This window comes from Colletotrichum jinshuiense, chromosome 6, assembly GCF_051148585.1.
Source record: "Colletotrichum jinshuiense chromosome 6, complete sequence".
NCBI lineage: Eukaryota > Fungi > Ascomycota > Sordariomycetes > Glomerellales > Glomerellaceae > Colletotrichum > Colletotrichum jinshuiense.
Window position 1 is genome coordinate 3,354,227 of NC_139313.1, and position 23,628 is coordinate 3,377,854.

At 54.8% G+C, this 23,628-nt stretch overlaps 9 protein-coding genes across 9 annotated transcripts; 6 read left to right on the plus strand and 3 right to left on the minus strand.

Annotated features, from left to right (window-relative positions):
• Window positions 1–3,069: 3,069 nt before the first annotated feature.
• Window positions 3,070–4,020, minus strand: EsH8_VI_000866 (PLP-dependent cysteine synthase family protein; the record flags this gene model as incomplete). The annotated part of the gene is made up of 2 exons (XM_083272119.1): window positions 3,070–3,887; window positions 3,951–4,020. 2 exons carry the CDS (start codon window positions 4,018–4,020, stop codon window positions 3,070–3,072), a joined length of 888 nt encoding a protein of 295 aa, XP_083127293.1.
• A 767-nt stretch (window positions 4,021–4,787) lies between these two features.
• EsH8_VI_000867 (PUA-like domain-containing protein) lies at window positions 4,788–5,905 on the plus strand (the record flags this gene model as incomplete). Its single annotated transcript, XM_083272120.1, has 4 exons — window positions 4,788–5,066; window positions 5,124–5,355; window positions 5,408–5,542; window positions 5,592–5,905. The coding sequence occupies 4 exons, from the start codon at window positions 4,788–4,790 to the stop codon at window positions 5,903–5,905; spliced, it is 960 nt and encodes a 319-aa protein (XP_083127294.1).
• A 175-nt stretch (window positions 5,906–6,080) lies between these two features.
• On the minus strand, window positions 6,081–7,351 carry EsH8_VI_000868 (snoRNA-binding rRNA-processing protein UTP6; the record flags this gene model as incomplete). The annotated part of the gene is made up of 2 exons (XM_083272121.1): window positions 6,081–7,187; window positions 7,265–7,351. The coding sequence occupies 2 exons, from the start codon at window positions 7,349–7,351 to the stop codon at window positions 6,081–6,083; spliced, it is 1,194 nt and encodes a 397-aa protein (XP_083127295.1).
• Window positions 7,352–7,887: 536 nt separating this feature from the next.
• On the plus strand, window positions 7,888–11,065 carry EsH8_VI_000869 (Frag1/DRAM/Sfk1 family-domain-containing protein; the record flags this gene model as incomplete). Its single annotated transcript, XM_083272122.1, has 5 exons — window positions 7,888–7,978; window positions 8,067–8,567; window positions 8,628–8,754; window positions 8,845–8,886; window positions 8,938–11,065. The coding sequence occupies 5 exons, from the start codon at window positions 7,888–7,890 to the stop codon at window positions 11,063–11,065; spliced, it is 2,889 nt and encodes a 962-aa protein (XP_083127296.1).
• Window positions 11,066–12,889: 1,824 nt separating this feature from the next.
• Window positions 12,890–14,815, plus strand: EsH8_VI_000870 (cytochrome P450; the record flags this gene model as incomplete). Its single annotated transcript, XM_083272123.1, has 5 exons — window positions 12,890–12,955; window positions 13,054–13,204; window positions 13,304–13,752; window positions 13,814–14,046; window positions 14,137–14,815. The coding sequence occupies 5 exons, from the start codon at window positions 12,890–12,892 to the stop codon at window positions 14,813–14,815; spliced, it is 1,578 nt and encodes a 525-aa protein (XP_083127297.1).
• Window positions 14,816–15,868: 1,053 nt separating this feature from the next.
• On the plus strand, window positions 15,869–17,361 carry EsH8_VI_000871 (glycoside hydrolase superfamily; the record flags this gene model as incomplete). Its single annotated transcript, XM_083272124.1, has 3 exons — window positions 15,869–16,420; window positions 16,472–16,645; window positions 16,699–17,361. 3 exons carry the CDS (start codon window positions 15,869–15,871, stop codon window positions 17,359–17,361), a joined length of 1,389 nt encoding a protein of 462 aa, XP_083127298.1.
• A 536-nt stretch (window positions 17,362–17,897) lies between these two features.
• On the plus strand, window positions 17,898–20,005 carry EsH8_VI_000872 (uncharacterized protein; the record flags this gene model as incomplete). The annotated part of the gene is made up of 4 exons (XM_083272125.1): window positions 17,898–17,943; window positions 18,033–18,137; window positions 18,200–18,396; window positions 18,446–20,005. 4 exons carry the CDS (start codon window positions 17,898–17,900, stop codon window positions 20,003–20,005), a joined length of 1,908 nt encoding a protein of 635 aa, XP_083127299.1.
• A 520-nt stretch (window positions 20,006–20,525) lies between these two features.
• Window positions 20,526–20,938, minus strand: EsH8_VI_000873 (40S ribosomal protein uS10; the record flags this gene model as incomplete). Its single annotated transcript, XM_083272126.1, has 2 exons — window positions 20,526–20,610; window positions 20,676–20,938. The coding sequence occupies 2 exons, from the start codon at window positions 20,936–20,938 to the stop codon at window positions 20,526–20,528; spliced, it is 348 nt and encodes a 115-aa protein (XP_083127300.1).
• A 601-nt stretch (window positions 20,939–21,539) lies between these two features.
• On the plus strand, window positions 21,540–23,619 carry EsH8_VI_000874 (ASCC2 family CUE domain-containing protein; the record flags this gene model as incomplete). The annotated part of the gene is made up of 2 exons (XM_083272127.1): window positions 21,540–22,714; window positions 22,773–23,619. 2 exons carry the CDS (start codon window positions 21,540–21,542, stop codon window positions 23,617–23,619), a joined length of 2,022 nt encoding a protein of 673 aa, XP_083127301.1.
• Between the last annotated feature and the right edge of the window lie 9 nt (window positions 23,620–23,628).

Consider the following 23,628-nt stretch of genomic DNA (forward strand, 5'->3'; position numbering starts at 1 on the left):
TGGGACCGCATTTATCTGGTCGATACCATAATGCTTGCTCAATCACCTATTAATTACACTTTTATGGGCCTCGCAACCGATAACCGGAACGTTGCAGCAAATTTCGGGGATACGACGATGGATATAACTCCAGGGCCTTGGCAGGCGCCAAAGTTCTGCCGTTTTGCCCAGATGGGGCAGGTAGTCGAAAAAGACTCACTTGGTTGAGGACTGGGGTGTAAACTTAATCAGCTCATCTAATCAATCTTTGTGGAGCTGAATATGCAGGCACCGTCCACGATTGTGGGCTCCGTTGGGTGGAACTTAAAAGTCGCATGCGCTGTGATGAATACGATAAATTGACTCGCTTAGCCCTGGGTCGAATAAGTTAAGCTCGGACGGCCGATGTTACTTCAATCTCTCAGCGTCGGCGAAAGGGCTCAACTCCGAGATATCTAAGGCCGTTCCAGACCCCCTTGTTCGCAGGTATGGCCATGGGCCAAACGAGATCGTTATGATCAGAACCACCCCAGTAGTTGAAGCATCCATGGTTCTGAATGTTTGGACGAATGAATATATATAACGTCGCCGTAACTGCGTTTGTCGATGCCTTCGTATCCCTTCCCCGTAGTTCCCAATATATCGCAGAGCTGTTTAACTAGACCAATGTCTCGGTGTCTTCGTTGACCAGATCGTTACCGCGAACATCTTAGATTCGAGGCAAAGTATTTCATATCCGAAGTCACGGATAATTTCGTCGACGGGGCAGTTTCATCGTAAACTGATTTGCTCCTCTACTTCTCTCAATTTTCAGTCGAAATTCTCTCTTCAACAATAGGTTCGCTTGCTGTCAATGCAATCTTTTGCTTGTGATTGGGAAAGATCAATATACCTAGGTATGTTGCGTACCTAGTCCTGGACGCAGCATTGTGGGATGAAAATCTTCGTACCTATGTAAATTTTAGTCTCTTATATAGCGACTTCACGTTCCATAAATCCATCTAGTACGTTAAATTTTGACAGTTTATTTGCTTTAACGGCGTCAGTCAGATATTTATGTGTGCTGGACTGGAAATGTTAAGTATCGTGAGGTTGAAAGGGAAGTATACTTGTGATGAATTCCGGTATCTTAGCAAAATCGCGCTTTTCTTTTTTACTTCCTCATTTGCTAATTTATGAGCTTCCATGATACCGCAGAAAATTACATGACCAGGCGCACCCTGTCACGAACTCAAGCTTATATTCCAGGGCTTCGCTGATGGTTCTTCGGGGAGGCGGTTCGCTCATGCTGGACGAGGTATTTTCCGCTATGATAACTGAGCAGGAATGCTGATAAAGTTCAAGTGACTGGAACAGATTGTGGGCGAAGATTCAAGGACCCTAAACACCATGTCTTCACGAGACACCCTGGACTGCATCAACAAGGTGTCGGAACAACATTACAATAACATGCGATCTTTGCATTCAGTTGAAGAGGAGCACTTTCAGGCCTCTAAGCTTACAAAGTAGATTAAATGCTCCTTATTGTGTGGACCTCCACAAACAGACAGCAGCTAAATACTCGAGGACCATCCTATAGACCTGCCCACTATTGACGAAGCGCTTTCGATAGTTTAAACATTCAAGTAGTCCGATATGTGAGAGCGACACTAGATTACGTATCCTGGATAGAATAACCCAGTGGGTAGATGAACACTCCGCCGAGCGTCTGTTCTGGTTCGAGGGTTCCGCGGGGACTGACAAGTTTACTGTCGCGCGCAATATGATTGATTCCTTCGGTAACGATGATTAACTTCTTGCTAGGTACTTCTTTAAAAGAGGAGAGCAGGGATGCAAGGCACTTACCGACTGTTTCTTACTATTTCTATGCACCTGGCTGAAGTAATCCCCCGATTCAAATACTGTCACAAAAAAGACGCCGTTAATTGCGGGCAGCAATTAACGCCTTATATCTCTCGTGACAAATGCTATCTTTGCAAATCCCTTGAAGATCTTGGCAACAACGGAGTGGAGAAGAACGGTCTAGAAATATAGTTTGACAAGCTCCTTTGCGCCCTATGGGAGATCTACCCCTAATTGACACGATCCAACTGACTAGTGTGATTATTACCGCTACTTTGGATGAATGCGAGCGTCCTGAACCCATCTTACGGGTTCTTTCCTTGCTATCTAAGCTTTATACTGTCACTACGGTACGCTTGCGCGTGTTTCTTACAAGCATTTCTACCCCTGCCATTATTAGAACTTTTCACCGGACAGTATTTACCACCGATATTTAATCTATATAAGGAGCACTATGATGAAACTGCTGGTATCACAGGATACCTGTATGGGTGGAAGATCAATCGAAAGAGCAAAACTGGTACTGTATTCTGTAGTTGTGTGTAGATGAAAGAAAAGAGAGGCAGCTAGCGGAAGAAGCAGTTGTGAAGATATCACCGTTGGCGGCCTGGACGTAGAATCTCCGGGCCCGACTGCTGCCGCTTCCTGTGGCCTGACCGCTTGCCTGTATTCTGGCTGGGTAATCCAACAGAAACCTAGACTGACGTTACTATCTTAGTTGAAAATTTGTAGATAATAAGGCTAACTGGAACTCCTTCTCATTTTATCAATAATCCGGATGGAATAGAGCATCTAGTAATAGTTGAATCTCTGGGTCCAGCAGTGTGAAGTAATGCTTCTCAACTAGACAAAATTTAGTTGTCGATTCTCCACTAAGTAATGCTCGGCAGCTACAACATACTTGAGAAACCCAAGCCATTATCCAACGATGACTTTCTGGAGCTGTTCAACATCCCAGTACCTGTTGTAGTCATCACTACCCCTATGTCCTATCAAAATATAGTGTCTCTCCTCTATTTACCAGTATATCGAGTCGACTTGTGGCTTCTAAATCTCCATGCGGTACTGAGCGTTCCTCGCAACTGATACCCCGTACATTTGTCAAAAATGCTAGTGAGTGCGGGAAATGAAACACTGACCTCCAGCTTTCAAACAAAACGCAAGCAAATTACGCCTCCGCGTAGTACTTCCGATAAGCAATTGGGTACTTCTACTAGCAGATTTAACTAACCAATAGACTATAACATATTATTGGGGACTTGAGAACAAATCGCCATTCAGATATTTTAATCCCGAATCACATGCAATACTAACCACGTTTTTCCCCGGTCCCATCTCTTTTGCCAGTTGAATCGCGGCAACAACATTCAGCCCAGTAGAAACCCCGGCAAATATGCCCTCTTCCTTTGCCAGTCGACGGCACATGGCACGTGCCTCGTCCTCTGAAACTGATCTTGCTTCGTCGTATAGTTCTTTATCTAGCAGAGAAGGAAGGAAGCCAACTCCGACACCCTCCACACCATGAGCTCCGGCTCGGCCCTCCGTAATGACAGGTGTTGATGCAGGTTCCAAAATTACAACTCGCGTTTCTGGTCTCGTGGCTTTCAACACGCCGGAGACACCCATAGCCAAACCGGCAGTGCCGACCGCAGCGCAAAATGCGTCAATCCCGTCCGGCAGCTGCTCAACGATTTCACGTCCCAAGGCTTCGTATCCGACCAAGGCATCGCGATTATTGAACTGATTCGCCGGATAGACATTGCTCTCTTGCGCGACTGACTGGGCGTGGCGTATCATGGAAGGAATTAAGTCTGCAGTGATACGTCCCGAAGGGCTGTGGATGATATCGACAGAAGCCCCAAATGCCGACATTGTTTTGAGCTTCTCAACCGCAAATGCGTTGGAACTGGCTGGCTGGAACTTGTAGCCCTTGACCGCACAGACAAAGGCCAATGAAGACCCAGTGCTGCCACCGGTTGCTTCTACAACCTTCATTCCAGGCTTAAGGTCACCCCTTCTTTCAGCCTCTTCGATGATGGCAGCTGCCATTCGGTCTTTGTGGGATCCTGTTGGGTTTGTGTACTCAAGCTTGAGGTATATATTGGAGTGGTTCTTAGGGACTACCCGACGCAGGCGCACAAGTGGCGTGTTGCCGATGGCGCTGAGCGCTGTTTCGGAGGCCTTTAGAACCCTCTGCATCTTGGTAGTTTCGTAAACAATGCCGTTTTGGCAAGGGGTTGAATGGACTGTATTCTTTGGCGATTCAATCTCTTTCGACGTCGCCTGGGCTTTTTTTGAACCTGCCGGGCTCGTCGAGCGTATGGTTCCTATGTAGAGTGTCAGGGAGGCACAATGAGCATTGAAGTCCATTCGTTATTAGTATTCAAGTCCTGTTTCCCGAAAAGAAAAACTTTGAAAGCTCTCTTCAAATAGGCAACCTCAATCCCCTAGTCAAGGTTTAACATCTGCAAGGGAACTCCTCACCTAGTGAGTTTTTCACCCGTAACTTACACACAAAAGGTGACTAAACGGATTTGGTTACAACCTAATATAGACAGCCACTATAAGATGGACAGACAAATAGAGCCAGATGAGAGGATGTTTCCACGTAGAACGTATAGCTGCCTCTTAAAGACCAAGAATTGTTTTGGAAACATTGAAAAGAGCCCACCATCCCTGCTCGTCCATCTAAGCGATATTATTACCACTGGAACAGAGCGATTACGTGATCCAGCACTGAAAGCTAGGACCGTGCGCTTGGGTTTTTTTTACCTCTCCCAACACTGTAGGCCAACCCACCTTCGCGTCTTCCAAGGGGACGAAGTGTCACTAGCGACACTACTCAGTATGTATTGTGGAATAGATTGATTTAATTCTTGATACACTATACCGAATCTTAATTGGATAAGTATTCCAAACTGAAGCGATTTATCGACAAATTACACCCACTTGTACTTGAGGCCACAATGCCCGCTCTCACCCGCAGTCTCAGGTCATCGACGCGACTGGCCCAGGCTCCGGCGTCGGATGAGATGAAATCACTGCCCGGGAAGACAAAGGACAACGCCAAGTTACAGGTCAAGAAGGGTACGGCAAAGAAGATTGATGTTGAAAAAACGGCTCCGAAGCAGACCGCCGGGGGTCGTAAGAGAAAAGCAGCCGAGGAGCCGGAGGTGAAGGAAGAGGAACCCAAAGGCAAGGTCACCGTGGATGAGCCCAAGCAAACACCCGCAAAGAAGGCCAAGGTGAGTTTGTTGCATTCAAAACTTCTCTTTGGCTGTAGCATTCTCATGACTCTATAGAAGCCTGCCCCAGGAAAGAAGGAGGCTCCGCCCAAGAAGACTAAGGATGAGCTCAAGGCACTACGCGATGCACCTGTTCAAGACATCAACTCCGAGGCCGAGCAAAGAGACCCGAAAGAGACACACTACTGGCTGATGAAGTCGGAGCCGAATGTGCGCGTCGAAGACGGATATGAGATCAAATTCTCCATTGACGACCTGGCAGCCAAGAAGAAACCAGAAGGCTGGGAAGGTATAGTCATGCCCGTATACGATGCGCCGCGATGGTTGACTGACGTGCCCAGGCATCCGCAATTATGTTGCACGCAATAACCTACGGGGTATGCGCAAGGGCGACAAGGCTTTCTTCTACCATTCCAATTGCAAGGAGCCCGGCGTCGTTGGCATCATGTCCATAGTCAAGGAACACTCGCCTGACTGTGTGTCTCACTCTTCTTAATCCTCGCCATCTAAGCTAACTTCCATTAGGGAACGCCTGTATCAATGACAACCCATACTACGACGCCAGTGCCCCTCATGACGGGAGCAAATGGAGCCTCGTCCATGTCAAGATCGAGCACAAATTCCCCCGGATCGTACCGCTGAGTCTTCTGAAGGATTCGCGGGGCAATGGTCCTTTGCAGAACATGGAGTTGCTGAGGCTGGCTCGATTAAGCGTCACCAAGGTTACGCAGGAAGAGTGGGATGAAGTCATCCGCATGGCCAAAGAGTTAGACGAGGACGAAGAATGGGAAAAGACCGTCGAGGAGTCGAAGAAGCTTCCCAATTACTCGGCGGTATAGCGCGGACAAATAACATTTCTGGCTAGTTCGATTAGGCTGACTTTGCAAATGGTATCAAGTATTCGGACACCGGATACATCCCGCCGGAGACCGCTTCTATTCCCGTTGTGTTTGCCACAGAAACACACTTTCCATCTCTACCCCGTATATACCGATAGCCGCATATCGGCAGCAGCTATGACTGCAATTTGCTCTTCGTGTGCTCCAACACCGTCCTAATACCTTCGTCGAGATCCTTGACAAGGAGGATCAGCTCGATCCATACCAGAGACTTCTTCTGCAGCGTCGCCTTGTCCGACGTCTTATCCAGGCCTTGACCCAGCCGGCCCAGAACATCACGGAGACCAAGAGGAAACTCGGGTGTGTCAGGGCTGACACCAACAAGGGGAAGGCGAATGTAGCAGTTCCACGTTGCCGGGTGGGCGGCATCTTGCTCTTGCATGGCATCCACAACGTGCTGCGTGATCTTGGTCTGAGACGACACCTTCGTGAACGAAGCGAACATATCGAAGAACCTCTCGGCAGCCTCGGGGTTGAAGAAGGGCTGCTTTCTCGAAATATCGAAGATGGCAATCGGTATGGCGCCATCTAGAGCGGGGTTGTTCTTCAGCGTCTTGCTGTCCTGGTCGTCGATCACCTTCTTCTCCTTGCCCGCCGCCGGCAGCCTCAGGCTGTCTTCCTCGTCCTCGTCCTCGTCGTTGTCGAAAAACTGGATCTCGTCGTCGTCGTCCATCTTTTCACCGGCCAACGGGTTTTCTTGCTCGGCCTTCTTGTTGCCGCCCTTCTTGGCCTCCATCTTGGCCAACCACTCCATCTCGCACCGCGCGTACTCGATCCAGAGAGTGCCCTCTGTCGTGCAGAAGCGGCATCCACGCATGAAGTAACCTCTCGCGCCGCCCATATCTCCGTTCGTCGCCGATCGCCGACCCGCAAATACCCATAGGTCAACATCGGTGGGCATCATCCGCAGTGCGCTGGCCATGGTCCGCCGCCAGCGCTTTGTGGCCTTGACGTCCGCCGTGTAGGCCAGGTACTCAAGCCACAGGTCCTTTTTCCCGGGGTGTCGGCTGACTGCCCGCTCGTAAATGGCGAGGACGCGCGCCTGGCTGGCATGTTGGGACGTCACATGTCCAATTTTCATCCGCTTGCATCTCTTCGCGCGAAGGGTCTCAAGGGACTGCTCCCACTTTGCATAGGCGCTGAAGTCGTCGGGGTTCGAGCGAGGGGCAAGGATTCGGTGCTCAAAGTCGCTGCGCTTCTGCACAATTGTGCGGATCTCATCCTGAGAGTGTGTTAGACTGATGCTCTGAAGGCAGAGGCAGAGGCAGAGGCAGAGGTGGAGGGGCTGAAGCGACTTGCCTTGGTGAAGATTTCTTTCTCCTCCCATTCGCGCAATTGAGGAACAGAACGTTCCAAATAAAAGCGAGCCTTCTCAGCGACCGCCATGTTTGCAGATTCGAAGGGTGGTGAAAACGGTCACTCGTAATTGTATTTTGTTCGAGTCGAGTCGCCAGGTTCGCGTCGCACCGCAGACGCTAGGAAGGAAAAAAAAAAGTTAACAAGGCTGAAAAAGAGATCCAAATTTTAGTGGGGTACAGACCGAGGTGTGGCATCGCTGACCGAAAGTGGGCTCTGAATGGTGCTCGTCATTGTGGCTGGGATTGTCAGCCTTGAGCCAAGCTCCCTGTCACGCTAACCCTAAATCGAGATCATCGACGGCCCCCCCAAGCTCCCTCGTCCGCTTCTGTCATCTTCCTTGTCGTATGCTCCACGGTCAGGGGCCGCACTGTTGCAAACAACTGGACCACCAACCACGCGATTCGATCCGTGGGCCGCCGAGGCATGCTGGGCTATTTGTGCTAGCACAATTCCTTATTTCCGTCAACTTCCCCCCTCCATCTTCCCTCTCGTCAACTCTTCGCAGCTTCCGGATCCCTCGGATGAGCTTCTTTTCCCTTTGTTTTGCTGCTTGAGCTCTCACGATGTCGTCCAAGTATAAGGACAAGGTCGGCGGCGTCGTGCTGACCTTCAATGGCCAATGGGTCAGCTGGTCGCATACTGCAGTGGCTTACAGTAAGTCGGCGCGACCGGGAATGCCGTCGCGATGCGGCGGGGCGTCCGTTTGCCCGTATGATGGAAGCTGTATTGCTAACGTCAACAGCTGCCTTCATCAGCGCATTGATTGTCGGGATTTCGCTGCACTACCACAAAATCGTCCAGAATGAGTGGTACGGGTACCCCGAGGAATGGTTTCCTTCCGTCTCCGCGACAATTGGCGATCGATACCCCGAGAGATCCTTCTTCATGCTCTTCATTGCGATCACCTCTGGTCCTCGCTTCGCCCTCGTTGGTCTGTGGTATCTGCTGACGAGGAGACCTGGGCACACCTTGCCGAAGTTTACTTTTGCGATGGGCATCCTCCGAACGTTAATGTGCGGCGGCTTCACCTACGTTACCTCCACTGATGACCACGACTGGCACGACATCTTCATGATCTCGTACATTGTCGCATCCCTTCCATGGACGATCGGGTGCGTGTTGCTGAGCCCGCCGAACCCTCAGGCCATCAAGTACCGGAAGGCGATCGCCTATTCCTTCTTCGGTACCCTGGTACCCTTGGTCTACTTCTTCATCCAACACAAGGTCCACCGCATCGCGGGAGGTGAGCACTCTCCTACAGAACAACGTCGGAAATGACCATAGCTAACCCAAGCGCCAACAGCCTACACTACCTACGCATTTTTTGAATGGGCTCTAATTCTCTTCGACGTTGGGTTCGACGCTGTGACGGCCCTCGACTTTAACACTTTCGAGGTTGTGATCAGGGATGTCAAGGGGTTAAGCAAGGGGTACGTTCAAATGCTTCCAAAATAGTCTTGTACATACTGTACCGGGGCAAATAAAAGCATTTGAAGAGTGTATTCTAAATCTTGTCACAGTGAGAACCGGTCGTCCGTCCCTTCCGCCGTCATCAAGAACGAGTATGTCCCTCTGCCACGCTCCAAGAGGCAAATCAGCTAACTTGATTTCAGGAAGGCGAAGGCCACTGCTGGCCTCTCCACAGTCCGCTTCACTTGGGCTGAGGCTCTCATCACCGCCCAAAGTGTCTATCATGGCTTCATCTTCTGGACGATGCTGACCAGTCTTGGTGTTGTGGTCTGGTACTTTCCGCTGTGGTACATGGGCATCTCCGGCTACGAGGCTATTGTCATGGTCACCATCTCGCCTATCCTCCTGGGTGTTCGCGCCATTCGCTCCATTGTCATGAACAACCTACGTATTGTTCACCTCAGCTCCCTGGTTGGCCTCTTGGCTTACCTCGTGCATGACCCTGCCTACCGCCTTTTCACCGTGGGATTTGGTGTGTCTGCGTCTTGTCTTGGATGGACAGCTACGCTCTGGTCTGAACGAGGCAACCAGGCCCGTCTCGAGTCCAGGATTCTAGCGCTAGCTCTTGGCCTCATTATGTCTTCGACGACCAAGTTTCTCTGGTGGACCAACAACCCTCTGTGGCCCATCATGCATGCCGCCAATGGAGGATGGAATGCGACCGGTTTTGCCATTGCCGTGGTCTCGGCCCTGCGTTTCACAAGAAGGGCACCTTTGGCTAGCAGCAACTCTCCCGACCACTCCCAAAAGGGCGGCTCATCCGTCCTCGCCGCCTTTGGTGTTGCCGGCTTGTTCTTTGGTCTGCATTCTCTCCTGTCTGACACCAGCACTATGATCCTCTGGGTCTGGGAGGGCTACCCAATTCGGGGACCCACTTCCAACACCTATGGTTGGATGACTATTGTCGCCATGAGTGCTGGTGTTTTGTTGGGGGTATACCGTCCGGCCGTGTCGGGCTCGTGGACTGCCTACGGCATTGGTTGTGTTGGTGCTGCGGTCCTTTACTCGTTCCATGGTTGGCTCGGCTACTACGGCGCGCTCACGACCGCCGCCTATCTCATGGGACTCTCAGTTCCGTTGCTCTCCAACGCAGCCAATAGGAGCCCTGGGACTACCTTTGGTTTGGGTTTCTTCGTCTACAACTTCATGGTCCTGTTTCACGTCTGGGTTGTCGCCTACGCTTTCGTACCCGGTGGGCCTCTCGTGCGCGAGCACACTGACTGGGTGATGATCACTACGTTCCTCCTGATCGGTGCTGGCGTCTTCGACCTCACCTTCTCGCAAGCTCGCCGCCCTAGCACCCGTCGTTCATCCCCCTCACAGCACAAGAAGTACCACACAATTGCAGCCGCCTTTGTCAACATTGTCTTTTTTGCCGGGGCTTTCATGCGCTTCCCCACCAACGACTACAAGCCGTACCACCCTGAAGATCGCGTTCTGACGGCCGGTATCTGGACCATTCATTTCTCCATCGACAACGACATGTGGTCCTCCGAGTACCGTATGCGCGACCTCATCAAAGAGCTGGAGCTGGATGTTATCGGTCTGCTCGAGTCTGATCTGCAGCGCATCATTATGGGCAACCGCGATACCACGCAATTCCTAGCTGAGGACCTGGGCATGTATGTCGACTACGGCCCAGGCCCCAACAAGCACACCTGGGGCGCCGCTCTGCTATCCAAGTATCCCATCCTCAAGTCTACGCATCACCTTCTTCCCAGCCCTGTTGGTGAGCTTGCCCCCGCCATTGCCGCGACTCTTGACGTCTACGGCCAGGAAGTCGACGTTTTTGTATTCCACTCTGGACAGGAAGAAGATCCGGAGGATCGTCGCCTACAGTCGGAGTATCTCGCCAAGCTCATGGGCGAGTCGACGAACCCGTCCATCCTACTATCATACCTTGTCACGAAGCCGCTGGAGGGCAACTACAACACGTACGTCAGCAAAACCTCGGGCATGCACGATGTCGACCCGAGCGACTGGGATCGATGGTGCGAGTACATCCTCTACAAGGGCCTCAAGCGTACTGGGTATGCGCGTGTCAGTCGCAGCACTATCACCGATACGGAGCTGCAGGTAGCCAAGTTCGTCATCCCTCAATCCAAGGAAGAGATTCTCCAGATCGAGGCGGCGGACGACCAGACGCGCAACCGCCGGGTCACTGAGCAGGAGGTGCCGGAAGGCTGGAGGTTCCCGGCCATGTTCCGGGGCGAAGGCGTCCGCGATCACCGTTACCACGTTTTCAACGAGCCAAGATACTACAATCACTGAGTTATGATATGAATTATGGAGGGGATGCGGTTTAATGTCATGGTTGCTTGTTTTGCGTCGGGAGGGAGGTCGGTATGGCATACAATAATCCAAAGAGTGCATTATGCGAACTCGAGGATCATCTTGACAAATAACCATCGGACATGGGCACTTTGCCGGAATTTTAGTGTGGACCATTGCGGCTTCTCGTGTACATCTTGGTGTATCTTGAGATGTTACGTGCGAGCAGGCAAAGGACATCAGCCATGCAGACATACCATACGTAGGTTCGCCATGTATATATTGATCCGAAAAAAAAACATAGGTATTAATCCACAAAGTTTGATTTTCCTGTCGCCACCACATATGAAGAATACGATATCTTGAGCTTGGTTAGTCGGTTTGCAAGCTTGTTAACGCTGCCATGTGTGTTCCACGTGCATTATCAGTTGAGGCATCTGCCGTGCCAGACCAATAGGCTAAGAAGTTCATGAAATGGCGGAACTCCGTCCAAAACGACTGGTTCGCGACCTGCCTCTTCCGACCATGATGGCCAAGTATCCCGGCTGGTATGATCTTTCATCGCAACCTATCGTTTTAGATGGGGCCAATCGGGATCGGTGGCTCGCATCGCTTGCTCGCGCGGTAGGGCTCCATCGAATGCAATCCGACCACAGCGTTGAAGAAGACGGACACCCAATGGCAGCCGTCGATGAACTGGTCAGCTTACCCTGGCTCTTCAATCATGGCGGCGACAGTATCACGAAGCAGTGTAAGCCGGAGCTTCGCCGAGACGTCCCGTGCCTCGCAGTCCAAACATTGGCAAAGGCACGGGATGTGCCAGTTGCGTCATCAACGGACTCCATAGCATGCACTCGAGGTAATAGGGTAGCATTTGCAGAACGGCACAGCCAGCTCGGGCCGGCGCCAAACGAGCACAGAGCGCGGACCTCGAGCGGAATTCCCAACGCCCTCCTTCTCCGCAGACGACTCCACATGTCGCCGATACCCGAAGCTGCCCATTCGTTCGTAATTCGTCGGCAAGTTCCTCTTCTCCAATTTCTTTTGTCTCTTTGCGGCCCCCCTCCAGAGCCACGACGGGGTTGACCTTACTCAGATATGCGCCTCTGCGGACACGGGTGTGTAATCAGCTCGTCTCCCGTTGGCTCACATGCCCACATACGAAACCGGTGCGGGGCGGCTTGACGCTCGTTGCGGGGAGCTGGGCAGGACCCAAAGCCATGCCCACTGGCGATGGATCTTGGATCTTGGGGTAGGGTGGCTACCTGCGGGCAAAAAAAAAAAAGTCCGGGGTAACTAAACCGGCTCTGCACTACAACACGCCTACTGTAGTAGGTTCTTTCATTCCCCCCGCGGGTAGCCGCCGCATAGCCCGGAACGGGAAGGTTGCGCGCCCGCGGCATGATAAGACGCAAAATAGTGTACACAATTGAACAGAGTTTACGACCCGTCCCCAAGCTCCTTGCACCTCTGCGGTATAGACCGATCCTTGCGGGCACGGTCGACCGCCCGCTCCATTTTGGACCGTGGAAAGCCGAGGGGCTGTCTCCCTGATTGCGTAGTAGGGGGGCTGTCGATGTAAGACAAGAAGAGAGATGCCCGCCGGGACAAGCGGGAAGGACGGGCTCTGTTGGACGCGTGTGTAAAAAGGGCCTCCTGGTAGTCAGTCGTACGCCCATATTTACGAAAGGAGATTTCTTGGCTGCTGTTCATTTCTGGCTTGCCAATTCACCTCTTCTTCCCCATTGAAGGTCTTCAACATCGATATTTGCAGGGCCAACCAGGACTGCCGGATACCATTGCGAACGACAACCAGGAGTGATCATGGCGTTGGATACGAAGCATCTGTGGCTCTGGCTGGGCTTTGCCGCCGTGGGCAGTGCGCTCTACGTGAGTCTCATCCCTCATCACCTCCTTCCACCTCCTCCCATTCTGGCAGCAACCAGCGAATATCAGAAAGGCATTGGATCTGACGGAGCAGCCAAAAGGTCACGGGCATCATCGTCTACCGCCTCTTCTTGCACCCGCTGTCCAAGTACCCAGGTCCCTTCCTGGCAAAGATTACGGATGGATATCAGCTCTACCACGCCTGGAAGGGCGACCGCCATCTCGACTTTTATAAGCTTCACAACCAATACGGTAGGCAACTCACCGCATACCCCTCATCACGCCGTTCTCGATGGTTCAGGCCACCGCCCGGCACCAGAAACAGCCGTTACTAACACGGGCAACCTCTAGGCAAAATCGTCCGCTTTGGCCCCAATTCCATCTCATTTAACTCTTCCACCAGCCTCAAGGAAATCTACGGCTTCCGGTCCAATGTCCGCAAGGCCGAGTTCTACAACGCCTTCGTCCACCCGGCGCCCAACACGCACAACGCCCGCGACAAGGACACGCACGCCCGCAAGCGCCGCGTCCTCGCCCACGGATTCTCGGACAGCGCCATGAAGGAGATGGAGCGGTACATCATCGCCAACGTGCGCTCCTTCACCACCGAGATCGGCCGCGGTGCGTCGCCCGAGACCAAGGGGTGGTCCACGCCCAAGAACATGGCGGATTGGTGCAACTACCTCGCGATGGACATCCTGGGCGATTTATCGTTCGGCAAGGCCTTTCACATGCTCGAGGCGCCGGATAATCGCTTCGCGTTGGATTTGATTGCTGCGGCGACCAAGAGACATCTCCTCGTAAGACTAACAAGATGACGCCTGTGTCATGTGAGATGGGATGACGGCTGACGGATATTAGTGCGGCACAATGCCCATTGTCGACAAGCTTAAGCTCGATAAGCTTCTCTTCCCCACCATCGCCGCCGGACGAGCGAGGTACATGGCCTACAGCAAGGCGCAGCTGACGGAGCGCACCAAGCTGGGCGAGGACACCGACCGCCGCGACTTCTTCTACTACCTCCTCAAGGCGCGCGACCCGGAGACGGGCCTGGGATTCTCGACGCCCGAGCTCTGGGGCGAGTCGAATCTGCTGTGAGTACCTTTTTCTTTTTCCTTTCGGTCCGTCCGAGTCCAGTGGGATGAGCAGTTAGACTCGGGGACAATGGAACTGACCGACGACAGCATCATCGCCGGCTCCGACACAACGTCGACCGCCATGGCCGCCACGATCTTCTACCTCGTCCGCAACCCCGCCGCGCTGCAGAAGGCGACCGAGGAAGTGCGCGCAAAGTTCACCGACGCCGAGGAGATCCGCCAAGGCGCAACCCTCAACACGTGCAACTACCTCCGCGCCTGCATCGACGAGGCCATGCGTCTCTCCCCCTCCGTCGGCGGCCTCCTGCCCCGTGAGGTTCTCACGGGCGGCATGACCATCGACGGCGCCTATGTCCCCGCCGGCACCATCGTCGGCACGCCGCACTACACGATCCACCACAACGAGGCCTACTACCCCTCCGCCTATTCCTACGTCCCGGAGCGGTGGATGGTCGGCGCGACAAATCCGCTGACGGGCCAGGCCACAACCGAGGCCGACACGGTGCGGGCGCAGAGCGCTTTCTGCCCGTTCTCGGTCGGTGCGAGGGGATGCATTGGCAAGGGACTGGCGTACGCTGAGATGTCGACGACGCTGGCGCGCACCTTGTTCCTGTACGACATGCGCAAGACGGTCGGCATCGTCGACCCGGCCGAGGGGCGGGCTGACATGGAGGAGGGCCGCAGGCGGGTGTCCGAGTTCCAGTTGTACGACACGTTTACGAGCATGAAGGACGGTCCGATGGTGGAGTTCAGGGCGAGGGCGTGAGGAAGCTATTGCCAAGGCGGCGGCGTGGCCTGGACGCCTGCGATGACGGGGTGAAACAGAGATGACATCTCGTGTGATGGCTGGCTCAAGCGGAGGATGTTCGAGGACAAGACTGGACTAAATTAGGCGCCTTGGAGTCGCGTGTTTGGAGGTGCATGAGGCCGTCGTCATCGAGCGTTGACAGGTCATGTTTGCACATGTCAATTAGCAGCCCGGTTCCCAAAAAGAATAAGAACCGAAGAAGAAAGAAGAAAAAAAAGATAGTTTATTCCAAGGTTGAGGGGAGTGGAACCCTCGTGCATCTCGTGAGAATTTGTCCGTCCGAACTTGCGCACCATTCAGATGCTTGCCCTCGATTTCCCCAACTGCCACTTTCGGCTCTTGATCGGCAAGCGGGCGGTATCCTGCCAGGTACGGCGCCACCCCGCTGTCGCCCGTTGCAGCTTGTTTCCCTCTTTCCGCACGTCACTGCCCGCGGGGATCACGGAGCCGGCCATTGCCGCCTCTCCACTCCTATGCAACCTCAACCACCGCGCTGCATCTTGTGATCGCAGCGGCGCTGTTTTGGGGAGCCTTGGGCCGCTGCGGACGAGGGGGCGAGTGTGGGGGAGAGCTGGGATTCCACCGGCAGATTCGACAAGCAATGCGGGGGCGGGACGAGCTGGTTGAAGCCCATTTCACCCACCGTCGGACGGGCGCAACCTTGTTGGTACCGGCTCCCGTCGCCTGATTCCCTTTTAGAGCTTCGTTTTGCTGGGCAACTTGTCTCGGCTGTGCTCGTCTTCTCGGGCGAAAGTCGCACCCGAGGTTCGTCTCGTCCTGGGTCATGGCCTGAGGGAGCACCCGAGAACTGCCCCGCAGCGGGTTCAAAACATGGTTGGCGACTAGTCATGACATTGGCAACCCTTTATCCAAGGATTGTGGTCCGAAAGCACTGGCGCCAATGCTCGTGATGTCAGTACAGGTCCCTGGCGTGGCTGCAAAGTCCCGCCCTCGGTCCGTAGAGGAGGAGGAGAGACAGGGTGCCCAATTGACGCGGGGAATGCTGCGTAGATGAAGTGGTATAAGAGCTGGAGGGGGACCCGGGGGATGATGCCATTCCCCTTCTGTGTCGCGATAGCTCACACTCCTGGACGAATTGTTATTCCAGTCCTAGGCCCCCCCGGCACAATGAAGTTCCTTACTTCTCTCCTGGCTGTTGCCAGCTCCATTGCGCCTCTTTGCGCTGCTCTCCCCCAAGCCAGACAAGAGAGCTGGCCCAATGGCCCCCTCGTGACGAGCGGCCGCTGGGCGCAGGATGCCTCGGGCAACAATGTCAACTTCGCTGGAACTAACTGGCCCGGCCACGGCGAGGTCATGATTCCCGAGGGATTGCAGTTCCTCTCGGTCGAGGGTGTTGTCTCCAAGATCAAGAGCATCGGCATGAACGCCATTCGTCTAACCTTCGCCATTGAGCTGGTCGACCAGATCTATGCCAATGACGGCAAGGACATTGACCTCAAGACCGCCTTTATTAACGGCCTGGGTGAGACCAACGGAACCGCCATCCTCGCCAAGGTTCTGGCCAACAACCCCTCCTTCACGGAGCAGACCACCCGTCTGGAGGTAAGCTGGTGTCCGCCATCCCATCCTGATGCCCGCTAACCCCTGTGCAAGGTCTACGACGCCATCGCCGAGGAGTGTGCTAAGCAGCAAGTCTACATCCTCCTCGACAATCACATGTCCAAGGGCAAGTGGTGCTGCTCTGGAAACGACGGCAACACTTGGTGGGGAGACCGCGAGTTCGATGCTGCCAACTGGGTGCGCGGCCTGACCTACATGGCCAACCATGTAAGTATACCCGGCCACCATAGCCCTCTTCTGCAGTCGCTAACCAGTACAAGGGAAAATCTTGGACCGCACTCGTCGCCATGTCTCTCCGAAACGAGCTCCGCGAAGCCAGCGACAACCCAGACCTCGTCGCCGCCTCCTACCACTGGCAGGATTGGTACAAGTACATCCAGCAGGGAACCAACGCCATCAACGGCGCCAACCCGGATGTGCTCATCTACCTCTCGGGCCTCAACTACGACACGACCGTCGCGCCCGTCTTCCGCGGCACGGCCCTGACCCCCGGCAACGGAACCTTCAACCTCGCCGACTTTGAGGGATACCAGAACAAGCTCGTGCTCGAGATCCACAACTACGAGGGCGGCATCGGCAGCTGCTCGTCGCTGCGATACAACCTGTACAACAAGGGCTTCCAGGCCATGAACGAGACCGACCCGGCGACCGTCAACGTGTTCCCCGTGGCGCTGACCGAGTTCGGGTTCAACATGAACGACGACACCTACCTGAACACGTACTCGACGTGCTTGTCCGAGTATCTGCCCGAGGCCAAGGCTAGCTGGTTCATCTGGGTGGTTGTCGGAAGCTACTACGTGCGACAGGGAACGCAGAACTTCGACGAGTCGTGGGGTCTGTTGAACGCCGACTGGTCTGACTGGAGAAACCCTGAGTACATCGAGCAGCAGGTGAAGCCCATGGTGGCTGGTACGATTGCATAAACAATAGATACCGTAGCTTTAGTTTCGGAATGATAACATAACTTGCACCAATTGAATATTAAAAAAAGACACCGTCTCAGTTTCACTTTAATTCGCGTTTCTTGTTGACTTGACCGGGAGGTGCTGGACGGGGGAGTCAAATGGGTAATAATTCTAGCCATGCGGAAATGAAGAGACGGACCAACAGATAAATAAGGTTGATGTACGTACATACCTAGTATGCCGGTGCTTGACGATGGGGGATTGAGGGTACATGGATCCAAGTACACGGTGCTTTTAACCTACAGGCTGCGTGGGCACTGTGCATGTCCCATTGGTCTGTCAAAACACGCTACGGCTTGATGCAAGCAAGGCTGAGAAAGGCTGAAAACGATTTCTTTCTCGACGCCCAATCTGCGCCCTCGTGACATTCGACAGCTATCCCCATTCCTGCCCGCCGACTGTTTGGTCTGGTCTGAGCCCCAAAACCCCCTACGAGATGACATAGTTGCTACAACAGCACCTCTATCAGTGCCGCACCTCTCAAAACAGCCAAAATGGTGGTCTGCAAGTTCTACGAGCAGGGGAACTGCAGGTACGGACGTACGTTTCGCGCGAACTCGTCGTCAATCCAATTACCTTTGAGTTCAGGTACCTGGTTGTTCAATTGAAGTTAACATTTGCGATCGCAGAAAACTGCAGATTTGAGCACCCTCGTTCGCAACAGTCGAACAACCGTTTCGCGGCCTTTGGCCAACAAAACTCGGGAGGAGGATTCAACCGCGGCAGCAGCGATGGTTCGTGCATCAATCGGGCGCCCACGAATGCGAAACGACATGAAATACTTACAGATGCGTAGCGCTACCATTCATGTTGTCGAAAGATGCCCTCGAAAAGGACCTAACAACGGAGGCACCGCAATGGATCTTATCCGCCTACGGTCCCGGCCGGGATGCCCCGGAGCAGCTCTTCGGCGGTCCCTTGCGCGAACAAAGCTTTGAAGAGATGAGGCTTCACCATGTTGTTGCGACAGCGGCTGGAAACCCTCAACAAGCAGTAGGGTGCATGTTCTACGCCTTTGTGGCAGCCTGCTAACGATTCCCAGCTCAATCAGGCGCAAGAGCTGTACCAACAAGCTCAGCAGCAGATGAAGACAGCAGTCGGTAATCTAGACGGGGCGATTCAATTCATTATTGCTGCAGACCAAAAGCACCCCAACAGAATAGATATCTGCAAGCAAGGCACTTTGCCTGGGGGCACGACAGGAGAATTCGCCGTTGGCAGGCGCGCAACATCTTCCCTGGGCCAACCGAACCCGTTTTCCTCAAACTCATCATCTGCAACGACATCTAACCCATTCTCCTCTAACAATCAACAAACATCGGCATTTGGTGGCGGAGGTTCGACAGGAAGCGCGTTCGGCCAACCAGCTGCCCTAGGACAACGCCCGAACCCATTCGGCGCGCCCGCCTTTGGTCAGCCCGCGCAACCCTCGCAGCCGTCGCAGCCTGTATCAGCATTCGGTCAACCATCACAACCGACGTCGGCCTTCGGGGCACAAAATCAAAGCTCGGCCCCAGCTTTTGGTCAACCGAGCCAACCCGCGTCTGCTTTTGGCCAACCCAGCGCATTAGGAGGTGGCGGGTCAGCTTTTGGTCAAGCCTCACAACCCGGCACTGGCAGCGCATTTGGTCAAGCGAGTGCTCTGGGCCAGAAGCCGAACCCCTTTGGTGCGCCCGCTTTTGGTCAGCCATCACAGCCCGCAGGCAACGGCAGCGCCTTTGGTCAGGCGAGCGCTCTGGGACAGAAGCCGAATCCCTTCGGCGGCGGCGGGAACTCGGCCAGCCCTTTCGGCCAGACGGCGCAGAATAATGCCAACCCCAGTCCGTTCGGACAGCCAGCGCAAAATACAGCACAAGCTTCGAACCCATTTGGTGCTCCGTCGCAAGCGAACGCGAATCCGTTTGGGCAGCCGGCGCAGCCTGCAGCATCGAATGCGTTCGGACAGCCCACTCAAGCAGCCTCTTCCAGCCCCTTCGGCCAGCCTGCTGCGCAGCCTCAACCAACTACAAGCAATCCCTTTGGTGCTAAACCAGATGCTCAGCCTAGCGCGTTCGCGACGGCATCGATGGGAGCTCAGCCCACACAACCCGCGCAGCCTACCAGCGCTTTCGGCCAGCCGGCTCAACTTGGCCAGCAAGCAAACCCGTTCCAGCAGAACAAGGCGTCACCCTTTGGTCAGCCTGCTGGCGGCCTAGGTGGAGGAGGGGCAGCAGCAAATCCCTTCGGTAGCCAGCCCGCTGCGCCAGCAGCTCAAGCGGTTGCAGCGCCGGGAAGCGGGCCCTACCCGCCAGGAAGCGCGAAGCAGCATCCGCCAGCCTCAAGCTACGCTTCCAAGGGCATGGACGGGCGGCTGTCTACGTGGAAGGGCAAGCCGGTCACCTACCAGAACAATATGCCCGGCATCCGGGCGTTCAACGGAGCATGGTCGAGGATATGGTTTCCAGACGGCCCTCCGAACTACTACAAAGACACTGAGCTGCCTGACGAGGCATACGATGACAAGGCGAAGCAGCAGTGGCAGATTTTTGCTCAAACGGGCAAATTTGACGGCATGATGCCTGAACTACCACCGAAGCGGGAGTTCTGCCTCTGGGATTTGTGATGGGGACTAGGTAGACAAGCCATGGACCCACGGGCCACTTTGTACATTGCTTGTAGAGGAATTGGCATTGCACGGCGTTTATATAAGGATAAACCAGAAAATGGGAGGGGCTGGCATGAATCAGGGGCATGTTGGGCATGCGATATAATAGTGCCACATACGCCGAGAACAGGCGCGGTACAATATTGAACACTTCTACAACAATGTCAGAACACATGGCGAAGCTTTGGCCAACGTCTACTCGCACAGACAGTCTGCGACCACCGCATGAGTCTCGGCAACAAAACATCGAGGCAGTAGAAGCATGTCACATATTACGGAGAACCGCACTGGGTTTTTTTTGTTTTGTTTAGATGGGGGTCATTAGTTGATTTGGGTGGTATCTAGACCTCCTAACTCGTCCCGCCGCCTTCGCAAGGTAGAGAAACCTTTCGGCCTCCTCATTCCCCGCGGCGCAGCATTCCCAAGCCAAAGCCCATACCGGCGTCCCTCCTACAACAACAGTCCGTGGTCCAATCGCTTATGCGGCAATGGTGACCTCGACCTCGACACCGGCCTCGATGTTGATGATGATCTGCTTGACGATCTCAGTGGGGGCGTTGAGGCTGCGCAATTGTTAGCATTCTCTGTTCCAGAAGAAGAAAATTTGTCAAGAGGGTGGGGGACGCACTCAATGAGACGCTTGTGGATGCGCATCTCGAAGCAGTCCCAGGTCTTGGAACCCTCACCGCAAGGGGTCTTGCGGGTGGTGATCTTGAGGGTCTTGGTGGGCAGGCGGACGGGGCCGGAGACGCGGAGGTCCTTGGACTTGGCGCGCTCAATGAGCTCGGCAGAGACCTTCTCGAGCGACTTGACGTTGCGGGAAGAGAGGGTGATGCGGATCTTGTGAGTCTTGGGCGCCTCGCCGAAGTCCTTGTCCTTGTTGTAAGACATCTTGACGGTTGTTGTTGATGAACGGGGGGGTTCGGTTAAGATGGATGGATTGGGAATTGAGAGGGAGAGAGAATGACCTTCACGACTCGAACGGCTGGGTTGCGGCAAAGTGATGAAGGGTGCTTGTCTGGCTATCGAAAGCTTGAACGGAAGACGGAAGGGAAAAATGTTCGCGGAGAATCTGTCGCGAACTTTTTCGTGGGGTTGGAGGTAGGGCTTTACCGACAGGAACGAGCTAAGCCTTATCGGGATTAGCGACAGGAGGGGAGAAACGTGCCGCTGACGGTACGTACCTCTCCAGCTTACCTTTGCGCTCTTTTGCCTGGCCCGGTGAAAGCGGAACCCCCACTTGCGCCAGCCCACTTGCGCAATGAGCTCCGCCGAAGCTCACTGCGTTTGCCGCCTGGGACCGACGTCAAATGAATCATCCGGCGAGAACGACATCTCATTAAGCTACTTCGCCGTGTGGACTAATACGACCCCGCCCCCAGATGCGCAGTAGTGATTTCATGACAAGCTCTCCCGCAGAGCCCTCTCACATTTTCCCGTAGCCCGCGATAATCCAACGTCCAGCTCACCTGCCAAATCCACGAAGCTCGAAATGGCGAGCTCCCTCCCGCCACTCGCCCCGTTCCCGTCGGCATCATGGCGGGCCAAGCTCACACCCAAAGACTGGGAATCACTCCTCGAGGCCTGGACGACGCTCTCGCAGGCCTACCTCGCACTCTCAGACTTGCAACTCACAAAACTCGTCGCAAAAGACGACGACTCCCTCTCGGCGTTCCTCTCAACCTTTGTGACCGAAGTCGCCGACGCAGGGCCCTCACCCGTGCTGGGTTCATCTCATCACGCCAAGGCGCTCCTCCGAACCACATTCACCCTCGCATCCCGCCTCCTGACCAACACCTCAACAGCGCCCCCAGTGCCTCTCACAACGCCATCCTTCCTCGGCGCCTTCAGCAAGCTCTACCGCAAGAATGCGCCGGCGACGCTCTCAAAGGCCTTCCAGGCCCACTACTCGTCTCTGGAACAACCCCTGACGGGGTTCAAAAAGTCCCTGACGAGATCTCTCGAGGCCGGGCTCAAGGCGGACCTTAAAGCCCTGGAGGCCCGCCTAGCCCACCTGAACCACCTCCTCCACGCCTCCCCCCACGCGTCGGCATTCTTCCTCGCCGGCTCGGACTTCCTCGACGGCCTGGTCACGGCCTTCAAAATCACCAACCCGCCCCTCCGCAAGGTCCTCGTCACGACGATCTACCTCTGCCTCATCGGCCTCACCGAGGGCGAACCGCCCCGCTTCGGCATGCTGGCCGACGTCCTCTTCTCGCTGAAGTCCGCGGCCGAGACGCACAAGGCCGGGCCGCTGAACGCCAACGACTCGCTCGTCGCGGAGCTGGTCACCGTCACGCCCGTGCTGAAGCAGCTTCTGAAAAGGGCCGAGGACAAGGGCGCGGCATCGACGGCGCTCAGGTCGCGCATCTCGGCTCTCGAGGGTTTCCGCAAACCGGGCGGCGGCATGATGCGGCCCAAGAGGCTCGTCAAGAGGAAGGTCGACAAGGGCAAGGACATCGCGGAGGAGGGGGAGGCCCAGGCGGAGTTGCACATGCACCGCCAGAGCCAGATCTCGCTCATCCAGGATCTGTTCCCCGACTTGGGATCGGGCTTCATTTCAAAGTTGTTCGACGAGTACGGCGACAACACCGAGGTTGTTACGGCGCATCTGCTCGAGGACTCGCTGCCTCCGCACCTCGCCCAGGCAGATCGTACTGCGCAGCTGTACGTCTTTATTTTATCAAAATCATGTAATCATTCAAAGGCTAACAATACAAAACAGGTCTCCCGTGTTGGAGAGGAGGAAGAGCCAGCTCGAACCCAGACCAACGCCGCCGCAGCTACCGCAACGCCATAACGTTTTTGATGATGATGAACTCGATAGACTAGAACTAGACGTTTCCAAACTTCATTTTGGAAAGAAGGCCCCCGAGAAGACGGCCGACGATGTACTCAAGGACAGATCCACCGCGCCGAATAAGGCGGCTATTCTGTCTGCACTCGCGGCTTTCGACTCGGATGATGATGAGCGCGACGACACCTACGATGCCGACGACGTTGGCGGCACCGTCGACAAGACTGCCAACGAGGAGGCGGACGGACAGAGGGATGCCAACGAGGAGACGCTGTACAAGGCGTTCCAGGCAGATCCAAGTGTATTTGACCGACAAGCCGCGACAAGGAGAGGACAGCCGAGAGGCAAGTTGAGGGAGGAGACGGGTATGACGGACGAGGCGATTGAAGGCTGGGCAGTGATGCTCTCGAGGAACCCTGGCCAGAAGCGACGGCTCGAGGCCAAGTACAGCGGCTCCGCAGCCTTCACCGGTACTCAGGCAGAGCTTCTCTCAACGGCATGGAGAGCCAGTCCGGCTGGATCGGGTACCGAGGGATCTGACCCCGACGGCGGCAGTTCCTCGTCCAGAGGCGGCAGAGGCGGCGGCGGTCGCGGCGGCCGTGGACGAGGCAGAGGTGGTGGAGGAAGGGGAGGCGGAAACGTGGCGGGCCCGACGGGAGAGAAGGAAACAGAGGCCGCACGGAGGAGAAAGGAGGCTAGCAAGGGCTCACGGGCGAACCACAACCGCCGCGATCAGAGAGCGAAGAAGATGGCAAGGGGCGGGTTCCCAGGATGATATTCCAAC